Consider the following 20103-nt stretch of genomic DNA (forward strand, 5'->3'; position numbering starts at 1 on the left):
ACAGGACGCAGCGTGATGCGCACACCAACCACGTCATCACCCATAGTCATGGGAGAGGGGGGGGCGGCTCTCATGAATGGGGGAGGGGGAATGATGGCTCAGCACCATCCCGTTCAGGTGCTTCGTAGGGGAGGGGAGGGGAGGAGGAAGAGAGGGGAGGAGGTGAGGGATAGGCGTGGTGGAGAGGGTTGGGAAGAAGTATGAGAGAGAGAGAGAGAGAGAGAGAGAGAGAGAGAGAGAGAGAGAGGAGAGAGAGAGAGAGAGAGAGAGAGTAGAGAGAGAGAGAGAGAGAGAGAGAGAGAGAGGAGAGAGAGAGGTATAATGGGGAAGGATGGGAAGAGGAGGGAAAAGACAGAAAGGGTAGGTGGAACAGAAGGGAAGAAAGGGAGAAGAAGAGAGAAGGGAGGGGAGAATAAGAGAGAAGGGAGGGAAGAAGAAAGATGGGAAGGGGAAGAAGAAAGAGATGGGAGAGTGATAGAAGTGACTGGGGGGGGGGCAGTGCGCCCACCCGCATGTCAATACATATCCCGCAACAAGTATGCGGAGTCATGGGCAAGTGCATGCGTGCTTGAAGGGGCGCATCAACGCATACATACATGTATAAGTAGATGTGTTCATATGCGCACACAGGCGTCAACAGAGGCGCACGGCTACGCACGCACACACACGAACATACGTACCGCATCACAAGTGCGCAAAACACAGCTAAGCATCCTATCCTGAACTTGAAAAGTAATAACATAGTCACAGGAGCTAGAGGTCGACTAACACTCGCACATAATACACACCACCTTAATAACGCATGCGTTATCCCAAGCAGAGCAGCATTAAGATTTGGTAGGCCCCTGGGCCAAGGTATTGTGAGGGCCCCTGGGCCATGGTACTGTGAAGGCCCCTGGACCAAGGCACTGTGAGGGCCCCTGGACCAAGGTACTGTGAGGGCCCCTGGACCAAGGTACTGTGAGGGCCCCTGGACCAAGGTACTGTGAGGGCCCCTGGACCAAGGTACTGTGAGGGCCCCTGGACCAAGGATGTGGAGGGCCCCTGGACCAAGGCTTGAAGGCCCCTACCAAGGTATGAGGGCCCCTGGACCAATACAGGCCCCTGGACCAAGGTACTGAGGGCCCCTGGACCGGGCCCCGTGAGGGCCCCTGGGCCAAGGTCTGTGAGGCCCCCTGGACCAAAGTCTGTGAGGGCCCCGGAAACTGTGAGGGCCCCTGGACCAAGGTACTGTGAGGGCCCCTGGACCAAGGTACTGTGAGGGCCCCTGGACCAAGGTACTGTGAGGGCCCCTGGGCCAAGGTACTGTGAGGCCCCCTGGACCAAGGTACTGTGAGGGCCCCTGGACCAAGGTACTGTGAGGGCCCCTGGACCAAGGTACTGTGAGGGCCCCTGGACCAAGGTACTGTGAGGGCCCCTGGACCAAGGTACTGTGAAGGCTCCAGTGATATTTTCAAACGAAAAATAATAATCACAAGAAGTCAACAGTTCATCATATACGTGATATAATAACATACTATAATTATATATTTACATATATTTACATACAATAACATACTATAATTATATATTTACAGCAGTGATTGTGAACCCTTGTGAAATGGTTATAATCATAATTATTTATAACGAGGTGGACTGGTAAACCAGCAGAAGGTCTCGGTCAGATGACCAAAAGTTCCAGTGGTGGGTCATCATATGACTAAGACTCGCGTCGGGAAACATTTGTCCTGTTTCCTGACAAGTCTTGCATAACCTAACCTGGACAAAACTCTCGCTAAGAAGGAAGAGCACACTGTATAACAGTCACTCGACAGTCACATTTAAACAGAAGGAAGCACAACAGTGAGTGCAGGTGACCTACACACACACACACACACACACACACACGCACACACACACACACACACACACACACACATCACTGTCACACATGTTAGGTGACCCACCTCTTCCTCCTCCGTAACTTTGTTTGACTTTGTAAATGGTGTAAGTCGGACCGTAACGTTACCATAAGCTCCTCTCTCCCATGTGCGGATTATTTGTGTATTGTTCCAGTCACGGTACTGTGTCATTTTGTTGTTTCTCAACTGTGTTTGATGAGTCACGTCGCCATTTTTTACTAATGAATTGCTAAAACTATTTAGAACCAAACTTGATCTAAATAAAAGTTTGCTCTACACACAGTCTTTCTAGTACACTTGACGGCAAGTTTTTTCTCTCTCAATAAGTAGCCTCGACATAGCACATAAGTTACTATTTACTGTTCTGAATATCTGAATATTCCTCAGTACGTGAATACTCACGTATATAATGTTTAAGAAAGTGAGTATAGAGCTAACTTCAACTACATATTTCACATTTAATTTGATCATTGTCTATGTATACATGGCCTGACATCAGAAGTACTTGTAACCAGGACTAAACCTGGCTACTGCAACATTCATCAGCTTATTGACATTGGAAGTTGCATGTGTTTACCAACGTCCGCGTTATCGTAGTGGGTTACAGATCACATCAGGCTCCTGACCACTTTCCTGTGACATTTAGATTCAGCATTGAACTCTTAATTATTTCTGCATGCCGGCCACACACACATCAAGGCTAAATATGATAAACAAAATCTGAATTGCATACGCTTTCACAGGTATTTTTCCTTCATATGGGAGAGGGGGTGCTTGATGTTGGGCAGGGGCTCTTGATCTAAGACAATGGATCTACCCTTATTTTAGATAAAACTTTATTAAGTAACATTACTACTGGTGTAGCACCTCCCCATGGAAAGGATACCTTTTAAGGGATACCTTTTAAGTAGCTGACTGACATCTTGTCATTCCTTCAAGAAAATCGTTTATAACCCGCGAAAGTCTCAAACAGTTTAAGTTGATTCTCAGTTCCATTTACCTATTCAGATATTAATTTTGATCTAAAACCTACAAGAAATGTTAAATGTTAACCTCTATTAACCCTTAAACTGTACAAGCAGATCTATGTTCACATGCGTAGTGCTCCAAAAGTAGATCTACGTTTTTTTTACGCGTTTTCAAATATAACAAATAAAAGTAGATCAGAGTTTTTTTTATACGTTTTCAAATGTAAAAAAAAAAAAAACAAAAGATCTACTTTTTTCTACATACTTTCAAATGTTGAAAAAACGTAGATCTACGTTTGGACAGTTTAAGGGTTAAACTAGATTTTTACAATGTTATGGTCAACGGTGAACGTCATTCAGGTCAATCATTCTCTCAGTTTCCGTGATGTAATATAAACAGGAGAAGATCTTCCCTGAACGACACAGCATCAGAGACACTGGACGTGGTGGCTGAATGTCACAATGGTATACAATACCGACAAGTTAGTAAGTAAGATACATGTTCAACATTTAGGCATCTTTATTCCGAAACGTTTCTCCTCCGCAGTAGGCTTCTTCAGTCGAGTAGAGTGAGCAGAAGCAGTAGAGATGTAAGGATGATGTCATCAGTACATCAGCCTTGAAGACGTAGTTTCGAGGTGATCAGTCCCTCAGCCTGGAGAAGAGTTTTGCTCCATAGTCTGTTCCAGACTATGGAGTAAAACTCTTCTCCAGGCTGAGGGACTGATTACATCGTCTTCACATCTCTACTGTTTCTGCTCACTCTTCTCGACTGAAGAAACCTACTGTGTAGGAGAAACTTTTCGGAATAAAGATACCTAACTGTTGCACATGTGTCTTATCAACGTGTCTTTTTTTTTAATATCACAAAACCCTGCGGGAGCCGCCAGTCATTTATCACCGAGTGTCTTCTGTCATTATATTAGTGTTAACCTGGACTCAGCTGTAGTCTGGTCATGTCATGCGCACAAATATGCATAAACACGTGAATGATTTTCTTATTTATAAAACACTAAAACCATATGGGTATTCAGCGCTTTAAGCATATTCTGCTTCTAACATTACTAAATTTTGCGATTATGAACAGCTTGCTGCTGTCCTGACCACTTCACTCTCATAGCGCTTTAATCGTACTCACAAATAACTGAACGAAGGGTTCGAACTCATGGCAAGCCAATCCTGTTTTTAGACAAATATAGTTCTGATAGTTTTATGGCTGGCTTGCCATGGGTTCGAATCCCTCGTTCAGTGAGTTGTTTACAACCATGTCACTACCATTTTGCGAGCTGTGATCACAAAACAAACGAAAGCATTCCAAGTATTTTATTACACTCTACAATCCACATACATAATTGGTTCCGTGTCTTCGGCAGGAAACGGCGGTAAGTTTAGACGAAATAGGAAATATCCCATCATTTATGCCGAAAGAGTTGCTGGGTACTTGGTCAGGTAAGCACCCTGTGGTGAGTGGCAAGCCTCCGGGATGAGGTTGCTAACCCTCGGGTCTACACACAACTCACCACCACAGTGAACTGACCAAGCGTCAGGAGGAGAGGAGGAGACAAGAATACATTCACACGTATATAAAAACGAATTCATACACATGTATACATATGCACACTTATACAATACATATTTGAAATGAGGCCTAAGAGAGACTATTTATTTCTTTTAGATTCTCTTGTACAGTATCCACTAAAATCTGCAAGTTGTTTATACTGCAACAGAGAACATTGTTATCAATGAAGTCACAACAGTGTCACTCTACCTCAAGAAAACAATGGAGTGTTTCGCTATCAGAAAAGGCAAAACAGGTATCAGTTTCACCTGCATCTGAATGAAGCACAATAAAATAGGCCGACAACCCCCAGTAACAAGGGAGAGGCCTCTGTCAGCCATACACGAACCCCTGACCCCCACAAAAAGCTAAGTCGTGGACGAGTCCTTACATTGACGATTTTTCTGAAGCTCCATATGGCTTAGATTTATCATCCATGAAACACAGTAAAGGACCCCGAGCAACAGTGGGTTTCTAATAAAATTCTTACATATAAAAGTTCGAAAACCTGAATACAAAAGCGACTCTTGAAGACAAAACTTGCAGGCAGCTGATAAGCAGCTGTTGTTGTAGTGAGATAACCTTCCAGCGTAATGGAAGGCAAGCAAGTTCGATCTAGGGAAAGGATAGGTCCTATCCCTTGGATAATGAGCTCCTCACCGACATTAAGGCACCATATCCTTGAGACAAACTATTGGACTATTTCCAAAGAAGGAACCATCAACTGAAGCTAGTTATCTGCTCTAGTTATCACATTAACCACTAGTTATCAACTACTAGTTTTCACATTAACCATTAGTTATCACATCAACTACTAGTTATCACATTAACTACTAGTTATCACATCAACTACTAGTTATCACATTAACTACTAGTTATCACATAACTACTAGTTATTACATTAATCACTATTAAACACATCAACCACTAGTTATCACATCAGCCATTCTTAATATAGAACAACAACTGGCATCATGTTCAAATGAACGTCGCTGTGCAACACTGAACATTTCCACTACATTTGCTGAGAAACTTATTCACTCGGTCACTTTTCCACGGCGAGTTATTTTATGATAACTTTGCATAAAAGGTGAAGCTTCCCCCTCCCTCAGTGACACTTGCGAGGACTGTGTACTGCTGCAGAGGATTTAGAATTCTAACTGGTTTTAAGTCTGCTAGAGAATTGGTGTCCAACTTAATGAGAACACCGATGTTTCTCATTATGTGAGATACGCTTGGTAGGCATACTTCTCATCATAGTGTATGTGAGAAACGTATGATAAGATGACTTTCAGAGAGAGATAGATAGATAGAGAGAGAGAGAGAGAGAGAGAGAGTGCTGCATGATTCTGTTTTTGAAGAATATTAATTTTCCTGGGCTGACTGGAATAAATAGTGGCACTGTGATGAAAATATCCATGATAGCAGGTAACGATACTGATGCTTGAGAGTTTTATTGTGGTTGTGAAGGTGATGCATATCACTACAGGAAGCTTAGTAACCTCGGCTGTGACTTCTCTCTATATATCCTCATAATCACCCTCTCTCTCTCTCTCTCTCTCTCTCTCTCTCTCTCTCTCTCTCTCTCTCTCTCTCTCTCTCTCTCTCTCTCTCTTCATTGAGAATTACCCTATCTCTTTCTGTCGATAGTCTCTGTCTTCCCCTCCGTCTCTATCACAACAGTCAAGGGAGGGGAAGACAGAGTTTCTTCCTCACCTCTCGATGCCTCACCCAGCCTGCCTCTGCCTCTCACCTGCCTCTGAAGAAAGGTTGAAATTTATTTATGAGCCAAAATATTGAAGAGAGTCATTACCTCTTCACTGAGAATTTATTAGATAATGCATTAAATAAAGGTGGATCAGCCTTCCCTGGAGAGGATGGTGTAACTTATGTTATCTTCGGAACACTAAGGCGTGTCTCTGATAACACTTTGTTAGCGCTGTATAATCTTAATTACATGGAGGGTGTTCTTCCTACGTTTTGGACCTATAGTCTCACTGTGTCTGTTCCTAAGCCGCAACAGACTGATGTATTTAGGCCGATCTCCTTAACTAGTTGTCTTTGTAAAACATTCTAAGAATGATATTTAACAGACTATACTAGAGAATTATGTTATCTTACATGAGCATACTCAGTTGGGTAATAGGATCTGTCAAATAGTGTCTTCTGTTGTCTATCAAGGCTTTAGAAGCGAGTCTAAAGAAATGCTCCTTGGTACACCACAGGGAGGAGTTCGGTCCCATGCTATTTAATGTTCTGATTAATGCTCTCCTAAATGCTCTAACTGCCTCACCTAAACATATAGCTATAAGCTATGCTGATAACATCATGATCCATACAACAGAGAATAAAAGCTGAACATTCTTAACGAGGTTCAAGTAATTGGTAATCGACTAGGCCTCGTCATATTTCCATCTAAAACAAAGATATTGCCAAGCAAAGGACATGCCCCACCCATCTGTTCAAAGGGTAAAAACATTAACTAAGTTAAAATCTTACAGATATCTTGGTGTAGAAGTACCCTTCAATAAATCCATCATACTGCAACTAACAAATGCAAAGATATACTAGATGCTCTCAGAGCTGTTGCTGTTTACAACCCCAACTCTGGTGCTAATTTGAGAATAATGAGAATAATATACACAGCCCATATTAGATTCTTAATTGATTATTCTGGGCCCATATTACTGCTAAAGAAAAGTCTCTCCAGTTCTGGAAGTTAATGCAAAACGAAGCCCTCGGAATTATAATTGTCTGTCCTAAATCTACCAAGGCTCTAGTATCACTGATATTAGAATGCTAAGAAATGAACCAGATATTGTCACTACAAATCTTACTGAATGTCTAGAAGTTCAACCTGCACAAACTGTATCACTGTAGATAACTGTAGATAAAGCTCCTGGAGAGCGAAACGTTGCCACAATAAAATGTCACATTAGTTGCACTTGTGTCCTTTTACTTTACATATTGTCGGTAATTCTACCAACTTTATTACAATCTGTCGGACACCGCAACATAATGGACATTTCATGTAGACAACTGTATCACTGTAGACAACTGTATCACTGTAGAGAACTGTATCACTGTAGACAACAAGAGCATTTCATTCCTCCATGGAACCTGTATTTCTTTAACATGCTCGTTTTTATTTTCTTTCTTTTACAAACCATCCCAAATTCGTCCACCAATCTTCGCAACTTCTCCTCATAATCTCCCAAAAGCACTGTATCATCGGCACGAGCTAATATCACATGCCTGCAAGTCCCTCTCAAGAAGTGTATCACCAGTAAGCCTTCCCTTAAATCACTTGCAAAGGCAAATGTTCAAGAATAAATTTCTCGTTTAACTGTTAGTAATATATTACAAATTACATACACTGATGGATGTAAACAGGAATCGTGTTGCCACCTTTGTTGGTAAGAAGGATAATGACTATCTTAAGTTAGGCATGAGAAATATCAACTGGGCGTTTACACTGCACACTGAATTGTTTTATCATCATTGTGGCACTAAAGTTAACCTACGTTTCTATCCCATCATTGAAAGCTTGACTTAAATGACTCTAAAAACATGTTCAGTGAAGAAGTCAGGTGTAGATACTTCAAAATCAGAGAAAAGGGAATTAGTATGCAATTTTAAGGGATCCCATCACACAGTTACACCTTCATGTAAAAGTTGATAAGTTAGCCAAAAAAAATACCCTGAAGGAAAATGTGAAATATAACTTTGGTGTGTTTGTGTCCAGTATGAGGAAGAATATTAGGAGAGAAGTAAATGATAAAAGTGAATGTTATATGAATGTAGTTAGAAGTCTGAGTAGATCTATAACGCGCTATGATAACCTGATAAGTACGTTTATGGAGCAACTTGCAATATGGACAGACAGACTGATGTTGTAGTGGCCAGGCTGAGGCTTGGTTACAAGTACTGACTGATGTTGTAGTGGCCAGGCTGAGGCTTGGTTACAAGTACTGACTGATGTTGTAGTGGCCAGGCTTAGGCTTGGTTACAAGTACTGACTGATGTTGTAGTGGCCAGGCTTAGGCTTGGTTACAAGTACTTACTGATGTTGTAGCGGCCAGGCTGAGGCTTGGTTACAAGTACTGACTGATGTTGTAGTGGCCAGGCTGAGGCTTGGTTACAAGTACTGACTGATGTTGTAGTGGCCAGGCTGAGGCTTGGTTACAAGTACTGACTGATGTTGTAGTGGCCAGGCTGAGGCTTGGTTACAAGTACTTCTGGCAGTATGACAGACACACAGATGATGATCAAACCAAATGCAAAGTATGTGACCAGACCTGTGGTCACTGTCTTGAACACTATGTGATGAATTGTCCGCTTATTGAGAAATATAGAGATAAACGGTATGATAACCTACTTATATGATTTATGAATGTATCTTACTAATGAAGATAAGATACCAGACATATTATGCAATTATCCTAAATCTGCTGGCAACAGATACCATAAATGTAGATATAAATCCAGATGTACTCCTGTTAATCTTTTTTTGGGCTGGTTCCTAGGCCTTTTATATATCTATGTGCTCTTGTGCTACCCTCCACAGGATGGATAATAGTGCACAATAAACCAGCCGATTCCGCGCAAAATCCAAATCTTAAAAATCCTTTCTCACTCCTTCCCTTTCTCCCCAGCTCTCTCATCCCTTCCTCTGTCTGTCTCTCTCTCTCTCTCTCTCTCTCTCTCTCTCTCTCTCTGCGATAACAGCTAAGGTATCCCTCCTCCCTCACAGCCTGCCTGTCTCTCCCACACAGCCGAGACAGAGGTACGGTAGCTACGAGGAAGTGTGTGACAGAGCTGGTGGACGGGTGAGGCTCTGCAACTGGGTTCGCTTCATCAGTTACTCACTTCACTTCACTCCTCGTGTCAACATGGTTGCTTCCAGGGTCAGGGGTGAGTAAGACGTTAGTTAGGGGGTAAGTAAAAGAGTCAAGGGTGAAGGTGTCCAGGGGTAAGAAGTGAATCAGAGGTAAGTCACTTAGGGGTTAGTAAGTTAGGAGTAAAACAGACAGGGATGAGTAAAACAAGAGTTAGGAGTAAAACAGACAAGGGTGATAAAGACAGATAAGTAAAAAATTGACACTATAACTATACTACATTGACATTACACTGGCACTACATTGGCACTCAACAGGTCTCTGGGTCATCTTTCGATAAGACACGTGCCCGACGCCCGACGCCCGACGTCCGACGCCCCACCACTTGACCCTCACCACGTAATGGTGGGAAGCTGCGGTCTGTGGACGTGCGCGTGTCGCCGCACCCCGCCGCACGCCGGAAGTGTGGGTGGAGCCGAGTCGGACGCAAGCGGCGAGGCCGGAAAGGCGGCGCGTGGCGACGCGGAAGATGTTGGAAGTGTGTCAACGGCGGCCCGTGGGTGATTAAGGGAAGGAGGAAGGAAGGAAGGGAGGGGGGGGGGTGGATGGGTGGTGGGAGGAAGGAAGGGAGGGAAGGAAGTGAGGGGATGGAAAGAGGAAGATAGGGAAGTAGGAAGTGAGAAAAAGAGGGTAGGGAAGCAATTGAGAGATGGAAGGAGGAAGAGAAGTAGGGAAGGAGGATATGTGAGAAAGAGAGGGAGGGAGGGAGGGAGGGAGGGAGGGAGGGAGGTAGGGAGGGAGTGGAGGGCAGGAAAGGCAATTGTTAATATACAAGCTAAAGTGAGTAGTCAAAAATATAATATATAAATGCTATTTGTGTCTATTTTCATTAATATTATCGCTATTATTATTATTATTATTATTATTATTATTATTATTATTATTATTATTATTATTATTGTAGTAGTAGTAGTAGCATTGCTATTATTAGTATCATTATTATTTGTAATATCACTCTTCTCGCTTCTGGAGCACTTAGCACCGCCACACTACCTTTCTCCTCACTTTATGTATATTACTGTACATAGCTAAGTAGGAGACACTGAGACCAGCTATTTAAGGAAAGAGTGAAAGAGAGAGAGAGATAGATAGATAGATAGAGAGAGAGAGAGAGAGAGAGAGAGAGAGAGAGAGAGGAGAGAGAGAGAGAGAGAGAGAGAGAGAGAGAGAGAGAGAGAGAGAGAGAGAGAGAGAGCGCACAACAGTCTGCCAAAGCACAGGTTCCTATTTACTGTTTCATTAATTCAAGCATCAGGTGTAGAGGAAATTCAGTAATCCGACCTTCCGGGAGACCTAACTCATAGACTTGAATTCTTTGCACAGTTTAACTTCGAGACGAAGATGTGTTATGTCAACTCTGGTTATTTCAAGACCCAGCAGTCTCTGAGGCTTAGAGAGTGAACAAGGAGCAACTGGGAGTCGAACCTAGAACCTTTAGGATGTCAGCTGACTGTTTTTACACTGAAAGTGATCCTGGGGGTGCCACCCACGTTACCATACTCTGAAAAACTTTCTCTCATTTTCTCCTGTTGCTGCCCTTGCAACATTGCACAGCTCCTGATGATGCACTGGCTTGTCTTGTATTGTAAAGAACGCCTGTCTGCGATTGTTTTGCATAAATATGTGTCCGGGGCCCAAGACTGTTCAATTGCCTCCCAGCATACATAAGGGGGATTACCAATAGACCCCTCGCTGTCTTCAAGAAGGCATTGGACAGGCACCTAAAGTCAGTACTTGACCAACCGGGCTGTGGTTCGTACATCAGCTTGCGTGCGGCCAGCAGTAACAGCCTGGTTAATCAGACCCTGATCCTCCATGAGACCTGGTCTCAGACCGGGCCGCGGGGGCGTTGACCCCCGAAACCCTCTCCAGGTAAACTCCAGGTGTGTGAGTGCTTGTGTACTCACCTAATTGTTATTGCAAGGGTCGATTCATAGCTCCTGGCCCCACCTCTTCACTAGTCGCCACTAGGTCCACTCTCTCCTTGCTCCATGAGCTTTATCATACCTCTTCTTAAAGCTATGTATGTATGTTACCTGCCTCCACTACCTCGCTTTAAGGTGTGTGTGTACTCACCTAGTTGAGGTTGCGGGGGTCGAGTCCGAGCTCCTGGCCCCGCCTCTTTACTGATAGCTACTAGGTCACTGTCCCTGAGCCGTGAGCTTTATCATACCTCTGCTTAAAGCTATGTATGGATCCTGCCTCCACTACATCGCTTCCCAAACTATTCCACTTCCTGACTACTCTGTGGCTGAAGAAATACTTCCTAACATCCCTGTGATTCATCTGTGTCTTCAGCTTCCAACTGTGTCCCCTTGTTACTGTGTCCAATCTCTGGAACATCCTGTCTTTGTCCACCTTGTCAATTCCTCTCAGTATTTTGTATGTCGTTATCATGTCCCCCCTATCTCTCCTGTCCTCCAGTGTGTGTGTGTGTGTGTGTGTGTGTGTGTGTGTGTGTGTGTGTGTAATTAATATTAATTGCTGGGTAAATATTTTCCACAGTGTAATAAGTTAGGTAAGACCTGCCAGGTACCAGGACAAGTACCTGGTGACGCAGGTCTTAGTCACATGACCCACCACTGTTGTTTCCGGTCACGTGACCTAGGCCATGCCCTTGTTTTCCGGTCACACTTAAAAATTAAAGTACCATTCACTTGATGTTATGTTATTTATACTCTGACGTTGCCGGTGTTACTATATTCATGAAGAAGTGGTAAACCCGTATGAGTCATACATCGCCTGGGAAATGAGAGATAATCAGGTTTGGTCCAAGGAAGGGGAGGAAGATGGCTCCACTTCCTTGACACAAGAGCCCTTCATTAGTATATATTTTCTGACGTTGCATTAACTCCTCAGGTTCCGTGGTGTTCGAGGTGGTGCGTGAGGTGTGGCCAGGGGAGCGGCTGGTGGCCTTCCTCCTGCCGGAGGTAGGTGGGGAGGATGTCCTCCTCCTGCCTGCCCTCACCCTCCTCCGCTCCTCCCTCTACCGTCGCACTATTGACTCCATCATGGCGGAGGCGCCGCTGGACCTCTCCCGCTCCTTGCTAACCTCTCCGGCGTCTAAAACCCCGACGCCAGGAACCCCTTCCGGCGGAGACGACACGGGGAAGAGGAAACTGGAGGCGGAGTCACCGCTTCGATCCCCCTCCCCACGATCACCCGCTACCAGCTCCCCGATCTCGCCTTTTCCTTCGGCTTCTTCGTCGTTCTTCCCGCTCAGGCAGTCCGGATTCGGGATTAATCTGGCAGATTCAGAGTCATCGGGGAGACCGTTTACGTTGAAGTTGAGGACGACAAAGCCAGCGTCAGTGCCGTCTAGCAGTGGTATCTGTGTGTACCGCACCTCTGCCATCACCAGCACCGCCTCTGGCAGCAGCAGCAGTAGCAGCAGCAGCAGCGAGGTGGCACTGCCGCTGGCCCCCGTCAAGCGTCGGGAACGGACTATGCTGCCGTGCTCAGAGTGCGGTAAGGCCTTTGATCGTCCGTCATTGTTGAAGCGGCACATGAGGACCCACACTGGGGAGAAGCCTCACGCCTGTGATGTCTGCGGTAAAGGCTTCTCGACCAGCTCCTCGCTCAACACTCACCGACGCATCCACAGCGGTGAGAAGCCACACCAGTGTGGCGTGTGTGGCAAGAGGTTCACCGCCTCCTCCAACCTCTACTACCACAAGATGACGCACGTCAAGGAGAAACCTCACAAGTGTTCGCTGTGCACTCGCTCTTTCCCGACGCCTGGAGACCTGCGATCACACATGTTCGTGCACAACGGCCAGTGGCCGCACAAGTGCACAGTGTGTGGCAAGGGCTTCAGCAAGCTCACCAACCTGCGCAACCACGCACTCCTTCATGCAGGTGAGTGAGTCTCATACTACTTGTCTTACTTTGTTGCACCTCACATATTGGCATGACAGGTCTTGGCACAAATTAAACATTGGACAGGTAGCCAGCAGGTAGGTAGGCACCATCTGTTTTGTACGACTAACAGAAGGAGGATCAAGCCTCCAGCAGTTCTACCACACACGTACACTACGCCACATAAAATAAAGAAAAAAATATAAGCTTCCCAACACTGGATCACATCGTGATGGTGGATTTCAGCGGGTTGAGTCTCACTAAGATCCCATCAACTCTACAGCCCAAACAGCGGAGAGATTTTGTACCCCTTTAGCCAAAACTGGCTGCAGGTTGTAACCTATGACATGAAAGGAATGACGTATATGGTTGGAAATACACCTAAATGACTTGGATTATTATAATTATTAAAATGGGGGGGGCGCTAAACCCGGAGGGATTATACAGCGGCTGTGGGAAGGGGGTGAAGCATTCAGGCCCAATTCAGGGAACCGGACCAGAGATTCAATTCCCTATATCAAGAGCCCCTGACCAGCATCAAGGAACCACCCTTGAGGGGTAATAAATGACATGGAAATGTTCGGAGAACTGGAATGATGATACCAGCGGCACGAAGACGCTCAAGCACACACGTCTTGATCTCGACATGTCTGCCTTTATCTGCATCACAAATGTTTCGATTACAATGTTATTAACAACGACACTTTATTATGTGATAGTACGATATTTATATGGACGGCATCTAATCATTAAGTTAACAAGGAAATGCTAGTGATGCCAGAGAGTTCGTAATTTTGGCAACTTGCTAATGCTGAGAAAACTCAGTAACAGTTAAAATTTCATATTTTGATTATTACACAATGTAATATTCGTGGAAGACACAGAAGCCAGTTGACGGTCGTCAGGCAGCTGAGGTTGACGGTCGTCAGGTAGCTGAGGTTGACGGTCGTCAGGCAGCTGAGGTTGACGGTCGTCAGGCAGCTGAGGTTGACGGTCGTCAGGCAGCTGAGGTTGACGGTCGTCAGGCAGCTGAGGTTGACGGTCGTCAGGCAGCTGAGGTTGACGGTCGTCAGGCAGCTGAGGTTGACGATCGTCAGGCAGCTGAGGTTGACGGTCGTCAGGTAGCTGAGGTTGACGGTCGTCAGGTAGCTGAGGTTGACGGTCGTCAGGCAGCTGAGGTTGACGGTCGTCAGGTAGCTGAGGTTGACGGTCGTCAGGTAGCTGAGGTTGACGGTCGTCAGGCAGCTGAGGTTGACGGTCGTCAGGCAGCTGAGGTTGACGGTCGTCAGGTAGCTGAGGTTGACGGTCGTCAGGCAGCTGAGGTTGACGGTCGTCAGGTAGCTGAGGTTGACGGTCGTCAGGCAGCTGAGGTTGACGGTCGTTAGGTAGCTGAGGTAGACAGTCATCAGGTAACTGAGGTAGACAGTCATCAGGGTTTAGGGCTTTTCACAAGACGAATACTTTTCAACACAGTTTATTACCTTGTGTCGGACTTGCAAAACTAATACATTAGATTCAACTCATTTGAGCATCGCTACCTCGGAGCTCATGTATACGGTATTGTACCCTCAGGCATGGTATTGTACCCTCAGACACGGTCTTGTACCCTCAGGCACGGTATTGTACCCTCAGGCACGGTATTGTACCCTCAGACACGGTATTGTACCCTCAGACACGGTATTGTACCCTCAGGCATGGTATTGTACCCTCAGGCATGGTATTGTACCCTCAGGCACGGTCTTGTACCCTCAGGCACGGTATTGTACCCTCAGACACGGTATTGTACCCTCAGACACGGTATTGTACCCTCAGGCATGGTATTGTACCCTCAGGCATGGTATTGTACCCTCAGGCACGGTCTTGTACCCTCAGGCACGGTCTTGTACCCTCAGACACGGTATTGTACCCTCAGACACGGTATTGTACCCTCAGACACGGTATTGTACCCTCAGGCATGGTATTGTACCCTCAGGCGCGGTCTTGTACCCTCAGACACGGTATTGTACCCTCAGACACGGTTTGTACCCTCAGACACGGTATTGTACCCTCAGGCATGGTATTGTACCCTCAGACACGGTATTGTACCCTCAGGCATGGTATTGCACCCTCAGGCATAGTATTGTACCCTCAGGCACGGTCTTGTACCCTCAGACACGGTATTGTACCCTCAGACACGGTATTGTACCCTCAGACACGGTATTGTACCCTCAGGCATGGTATTGTACCCTCAGGCACGGTCTTGTACCCTCAGACACGGTATTGTACCCTCAGACAAGGTATTGTACCCTCAGGCACGGTATTATACCCTCAGGCACGGTATTGTACCCTCAGGCATGGTATTGTACCCTCAGGCACGGTCTTGTACCCTCAGACACGGTATTGTACCCTCAGACACGGTATTGTACCCTCAGGAACGGTATTGTACCCTCAGACACGGTATTGTACCTTCAGACACGGTATTGTACCCTCAGACACGGTACTGTACCGTCAGACACGGCATTGTACCCTCAGGCACGGTATTGTACCCTCAGGCACGGTATTGTACCCTCAGACACGGTATTGTACCCTCAGGCACGGTATTGTACCCTCAGGCACGGTATTGTACCCTCAGGCACGGTCTTGTACCCTCAGGCACGGGATTGCACCCTCAGACACGGTATTGTGCCCTCAGGCACGGTATTATACCCTCAGGCACGGTACTGTACCCTCAGGCATGGTATTGTACCCTCAGGCACGGTACTGCACGCTTAGGCACGGTATTATACCCTCAGGCACGGTATTGTACCCTCAGGCACGGTATTGTACCCTCAGGCACGGTACTGCACGCTTAGGCACTGTATTGTACCCTCAGGCACGGTATTGTACTCTCAGGCACGGTACTGCACCCTCAGGCATGGTATTGTACCTTCAGGCACTGTATTGTACCCTCAAATACGGTATTGTACCCTCAGGCACGGTACTGCACCCTTAGGCACGGTACTGCACCCTTAGGCACGGTATTGTACCCTCAGGCACGTTATTGTGCCCTCAGGCACAGTACTTCACCCTCTGGCACGGTATTGTACTCTCAGGCACGGTATTGTACCCTCAGGCACGGTACTGCACCCTCAGGCACGGTATTGTACCCTCAGGCATGGTATGGTGACCCTCAGGCATGGTACTGTACCCTCAGGCATGGTACTGTACCCTCAGGCATGGTATTGTGACCCTCAGGCATGGTATTGTACCCTCAGGCACGGTATTGTACCCTCAGGCACGGTATTGTACCCTCAGGCACGGTATTGTGACCCTCATGCATGGTATTGTACCCTCAGGCACGGTATTGTACCCTCAGGCACGGTATTGTGACCCTCAAGCATGGTATTGTACCCTCAGGCATGGTATTGTACCCTCAGGCACGGTATTGTACCCTCAGGCACGGTATTGTGACCCTCAAGCATGGTATTGTACCCTCAGGCATGGTATTGTGACCCTCAGGCATGGTATTGTACCCTCAGGCACGGTATTGTACCCTCAGGCACGGTATTGTGACCCTCAGGCATGGTATTGTACCCTCAGGCACGGTATTGTACCCTCACGCACGGTATTGTGACCCTCAAGCATGGTATTGTACCCTCAGGCACGGTACTGCACCCTCAGGCACGGTATTGTACCCTCAGGCATGGTATTGTGACCCTCAGGCACGGTATTGTACCCTCAGGCACGGTATTGTACCCTCAGGCATGGTATTGTACCCTCAGGCACGGTATTGTACCCTCAGGCACGGTATTGTACCCTCAGGCATGGTATTGTGACCCTCAGGCATGGTATTGTACCCTCAGGCATGGTATTGTACCCTCAGGCACGGTATTGTACCCTCAGGCACGGTACTGTATATAAGTGTAATTAATGCTATGAGCATAAGTAGACTGAAAACAGAACAGAATAACATATCAAGTATGTTTCCAATATAACATCAACCAATTATAACCCTGTTTCTGCTAGCATAAAAACAATAATCTAAATAAGAAAAATATATACACGAGGGCCCCACTTACACAGCAGGAGCCCAGAACATAGGTTCCGGGCTACTGCTGTAAAGCGATGATCGCTGCAAAGTGAATCATAACACCTTTTTTTTTTTCACTTTCAAATGCATATAAAAGCTTGATACATTGTTTACACTATCATGTATTAAGTGAGCTTATGGTGAGTGGTGAATATATTTATTGTAGGAAGTCTGAATAAATGAAGAAAAGGTATAATTGAAAATCGCTGTATTAGAGAAATTCTGTTAAGCAAACCGCTGTAAAGCGGAGCCTGTCTGTAATATTATAATGTATGATTGTTTCGTTTTAGCTGTTAAAGAATATAACTATAGCAATACAATAATATTAAATAATTCTTGTAATAAAATGCATATATGTATATAAAGATGCTTCATAATTAGCTAGAGGAATCACGAGGTACAACATGTAATGCCATAAATTTTGTCCCTCAAGAGAGTTGCCGTGATGAGGGAGGAAGGGCTCTAGATCCAGATAACTTGAGATACCCTTCCCTTGTATCAAAGCTGATGCCAAGTCGCTGTATGTTTAATTCTTTACCCTAAATATAACAATAATGGTCTGAAGCTTTTTTTTTTCTTTACTTTTATGCCAGAGTTGAAGAAGACTGAACGACAGTTGACGCTCTTGCCACCAAGTCTGGCCTCCAGCAGCGCCTCCGATACTCCAGCGGCCTCCAGCAGTGTCTCTGACACTCCAGTGGCCTCCATCAGTGCCTGCGACACTCCAGCGGCCTCCACCAGCGCCTCTGACACTCCAGCGGCTTCCAGCAGAGCCTCCGACACTCCAGAGGCCAATTCCTGCCCTCATCCTTCTTCCTCATCCTTCTTCCTTCTTCCTCATCCTTCTCATATCCCTCCTTCCTCCTCGTCGCCGTTCCCTCCAATCAACAACACCTCACTTGGCAGGCTCGACCCTCCAGTGTCTCCCAGAGAAAGATCAGATTCTCCATCGCCGCCAGATACGCGAGTCAGCACTAGGGATCCTAACGACAGACTTACCGTTGCCACACCCACATTAATATACTCCGGATGCAGCGACTCTCATAAGGAAGGTTCACACATGGACGAATTTCCAAGCAGTATTAAGTTTCCTTCTTGCACTCCTGCAACTACCTCTTATACTACTGCAGGTACCTCTGATACTCCTGCACGTATATCTCACACTCCTGCAAGTATTGCAGGCATTTCTCATACTCCTGCAGGTACCTCTCATTCGCCAGAAGTTACCTCACATACTCCTGCAGGTAGCTCTCATACTCCTGAAGGTTCCTTTCATTCGCCAGAAGTTACCTCTCATACTCCTACAGATACTTCTCATACTACAGCAGGTACCTCTCATCCCCCTGCAGTTACCTGTCATACACATATAATTACCTCTCTAATTCCTGCAGGTACCTCTCCTACTCCTGCAGGTACCTCTCCTACTCCTGCAGGTACCTCTCCTACTCCTGCAGGTACCTCGTCCTCCCCGACACCTTCGTCAGATTCATCGTCTTATTTCTCTCTTATCCACCACAAGCGTTCTTACCAAAAATTTTCTTTAGATAACATACTAATGTTACCTTCGTCTTCTTCGATGCCGAGAACGAACGTCGGAAGCTGTCAAAAGACGCAAGAAAGAACGATAAAGGAAGAGGAGGAGGAGGAGGTACAAATTATTCATAATAAGAGTGAAGTAGAGATAATAAGCGATAATCAAAGAAGTGGAGAGAGAAAAGAGAACGTGGTTCAACGGTAGCCTCGTGTCACTGGTTCTTGGACATCGAGGTCGAAGAACTAGAGAAGAACTACTGAACAAAGACTCACCTCCTTTATATTCAGCTTTACCTTTTTTCACTATTGAGCTTTAAATTATAAAAATTAAAACATATATCTATGTGATTATATTCCTTTAAAAGTAGCTAAAATCTTCTAATTTATATGAACTAATATATATATATATATATATATATATATATATATATATATATATATATATATATATATATATATATATATATATATATATATATATATACAATATGTCGTGTCGAATAGGTAAAACTTGTGATATTTTTTTTACTTAAATAGCAAAGCTCTTCTTACCGAATACTGCAAGCGAAAATTTGTATATGCAATAATTTCGCAAAAATTATTTTGAACCTAACGAAAAAAATATATTTCATTGTGTTTGTTTAGTATTAAATTACTGTAAACGTATCTAAAATATATTTAGTTGGATTAGGCTAAAATAAATTGCGCTTGTTACAATAAGGTTAGGTAAGTTTTCTAAGATTCTTTAGGTGCAAAGCGCTGTATAGCCCTTGTGGCTTAGCGCTTCTTTTTTATTATAATAATAATAATTTAGGTGCAAAATTATAATTTTTTACATTAACATCAATGAAAACAATAAATCTTTAAAAGTATAAGAAAAATTTTTAGAAAGGACTTAATTTTAAATGAGTTTTTGCTAATTGACCAGTTTTACAATATATTCGGCACTACATATATATATATATATATATATATATATATATATATATATATATATATATATATATATATATATATATATATATATATATATATATATATATATAAACACTCGAAGCAAAGCTTTTAAAAAGAAATTCAGGATCCCTCAACAGGCCAAAATAAGAGAAAAGGAGGACAAAAATGGTAGTGTGTCAGTAAACAGGAGCTGCAAACATTATGAGGGAGTCATCTAAAGTGAAGGTGGCGCCGTGTTGTTGTTTGTGGCAGCATCAACCCAAAAGATCGGTAATAAATATTAGCTAATCAGAGGATATTATATTAACATAATACTCGTATATCAATTATAAGTAAACGCGTAATAATATTACAATGACTAAAGATTATTTATTAACACGAC

At 44.7% G+C, this 20103-nt stretch overlaps 1 protein-coding gene across 1 annotated transcript in view; it reads left to right on the top strand.

Moving 5' to 3' along the window:
• LOC128690744 (uncharacterized) overlaps positions 1–19150 on the top strand; it is a 34580-nt gene extending 15430 nt beyond the window's left edge. The window contains exons 4-6 of the mRNA XM_070088270.1: positions 9203–9341; positions 12185–13183; positions 17825–19150. Coding sequence (XP_069944371.1) covers positions 9203–9341; positions 12185–13183; positions 17825–18969 — 2283 coding nt within the window. The 3' untranslated portion in view covers positions 18970–19150. The remainder of the gene's footprint in view (positions 1–9202; positions 9342–12184; positions 13184–17824) is intronic.
• Positions 19151–20103: the final 953 nt, after the last annotated feature.

This window comes from Cherax quadricarinatus, chromosome 24, assembly GCF_038502225.1.
Source record: "Cherax quadricarinatus isolate ZL_2023a chromosome 24, ASM3850222v1, whole genome shotgun sequence".
In the NCBI taxonomy this organism is placed as follows: domain Eukaryota; kingdom Metazoa; phylum Arthropoda; class Malacostraca; order Decapoda; family Parastacidae; genus Cherax; species Cherax quadricarinatus.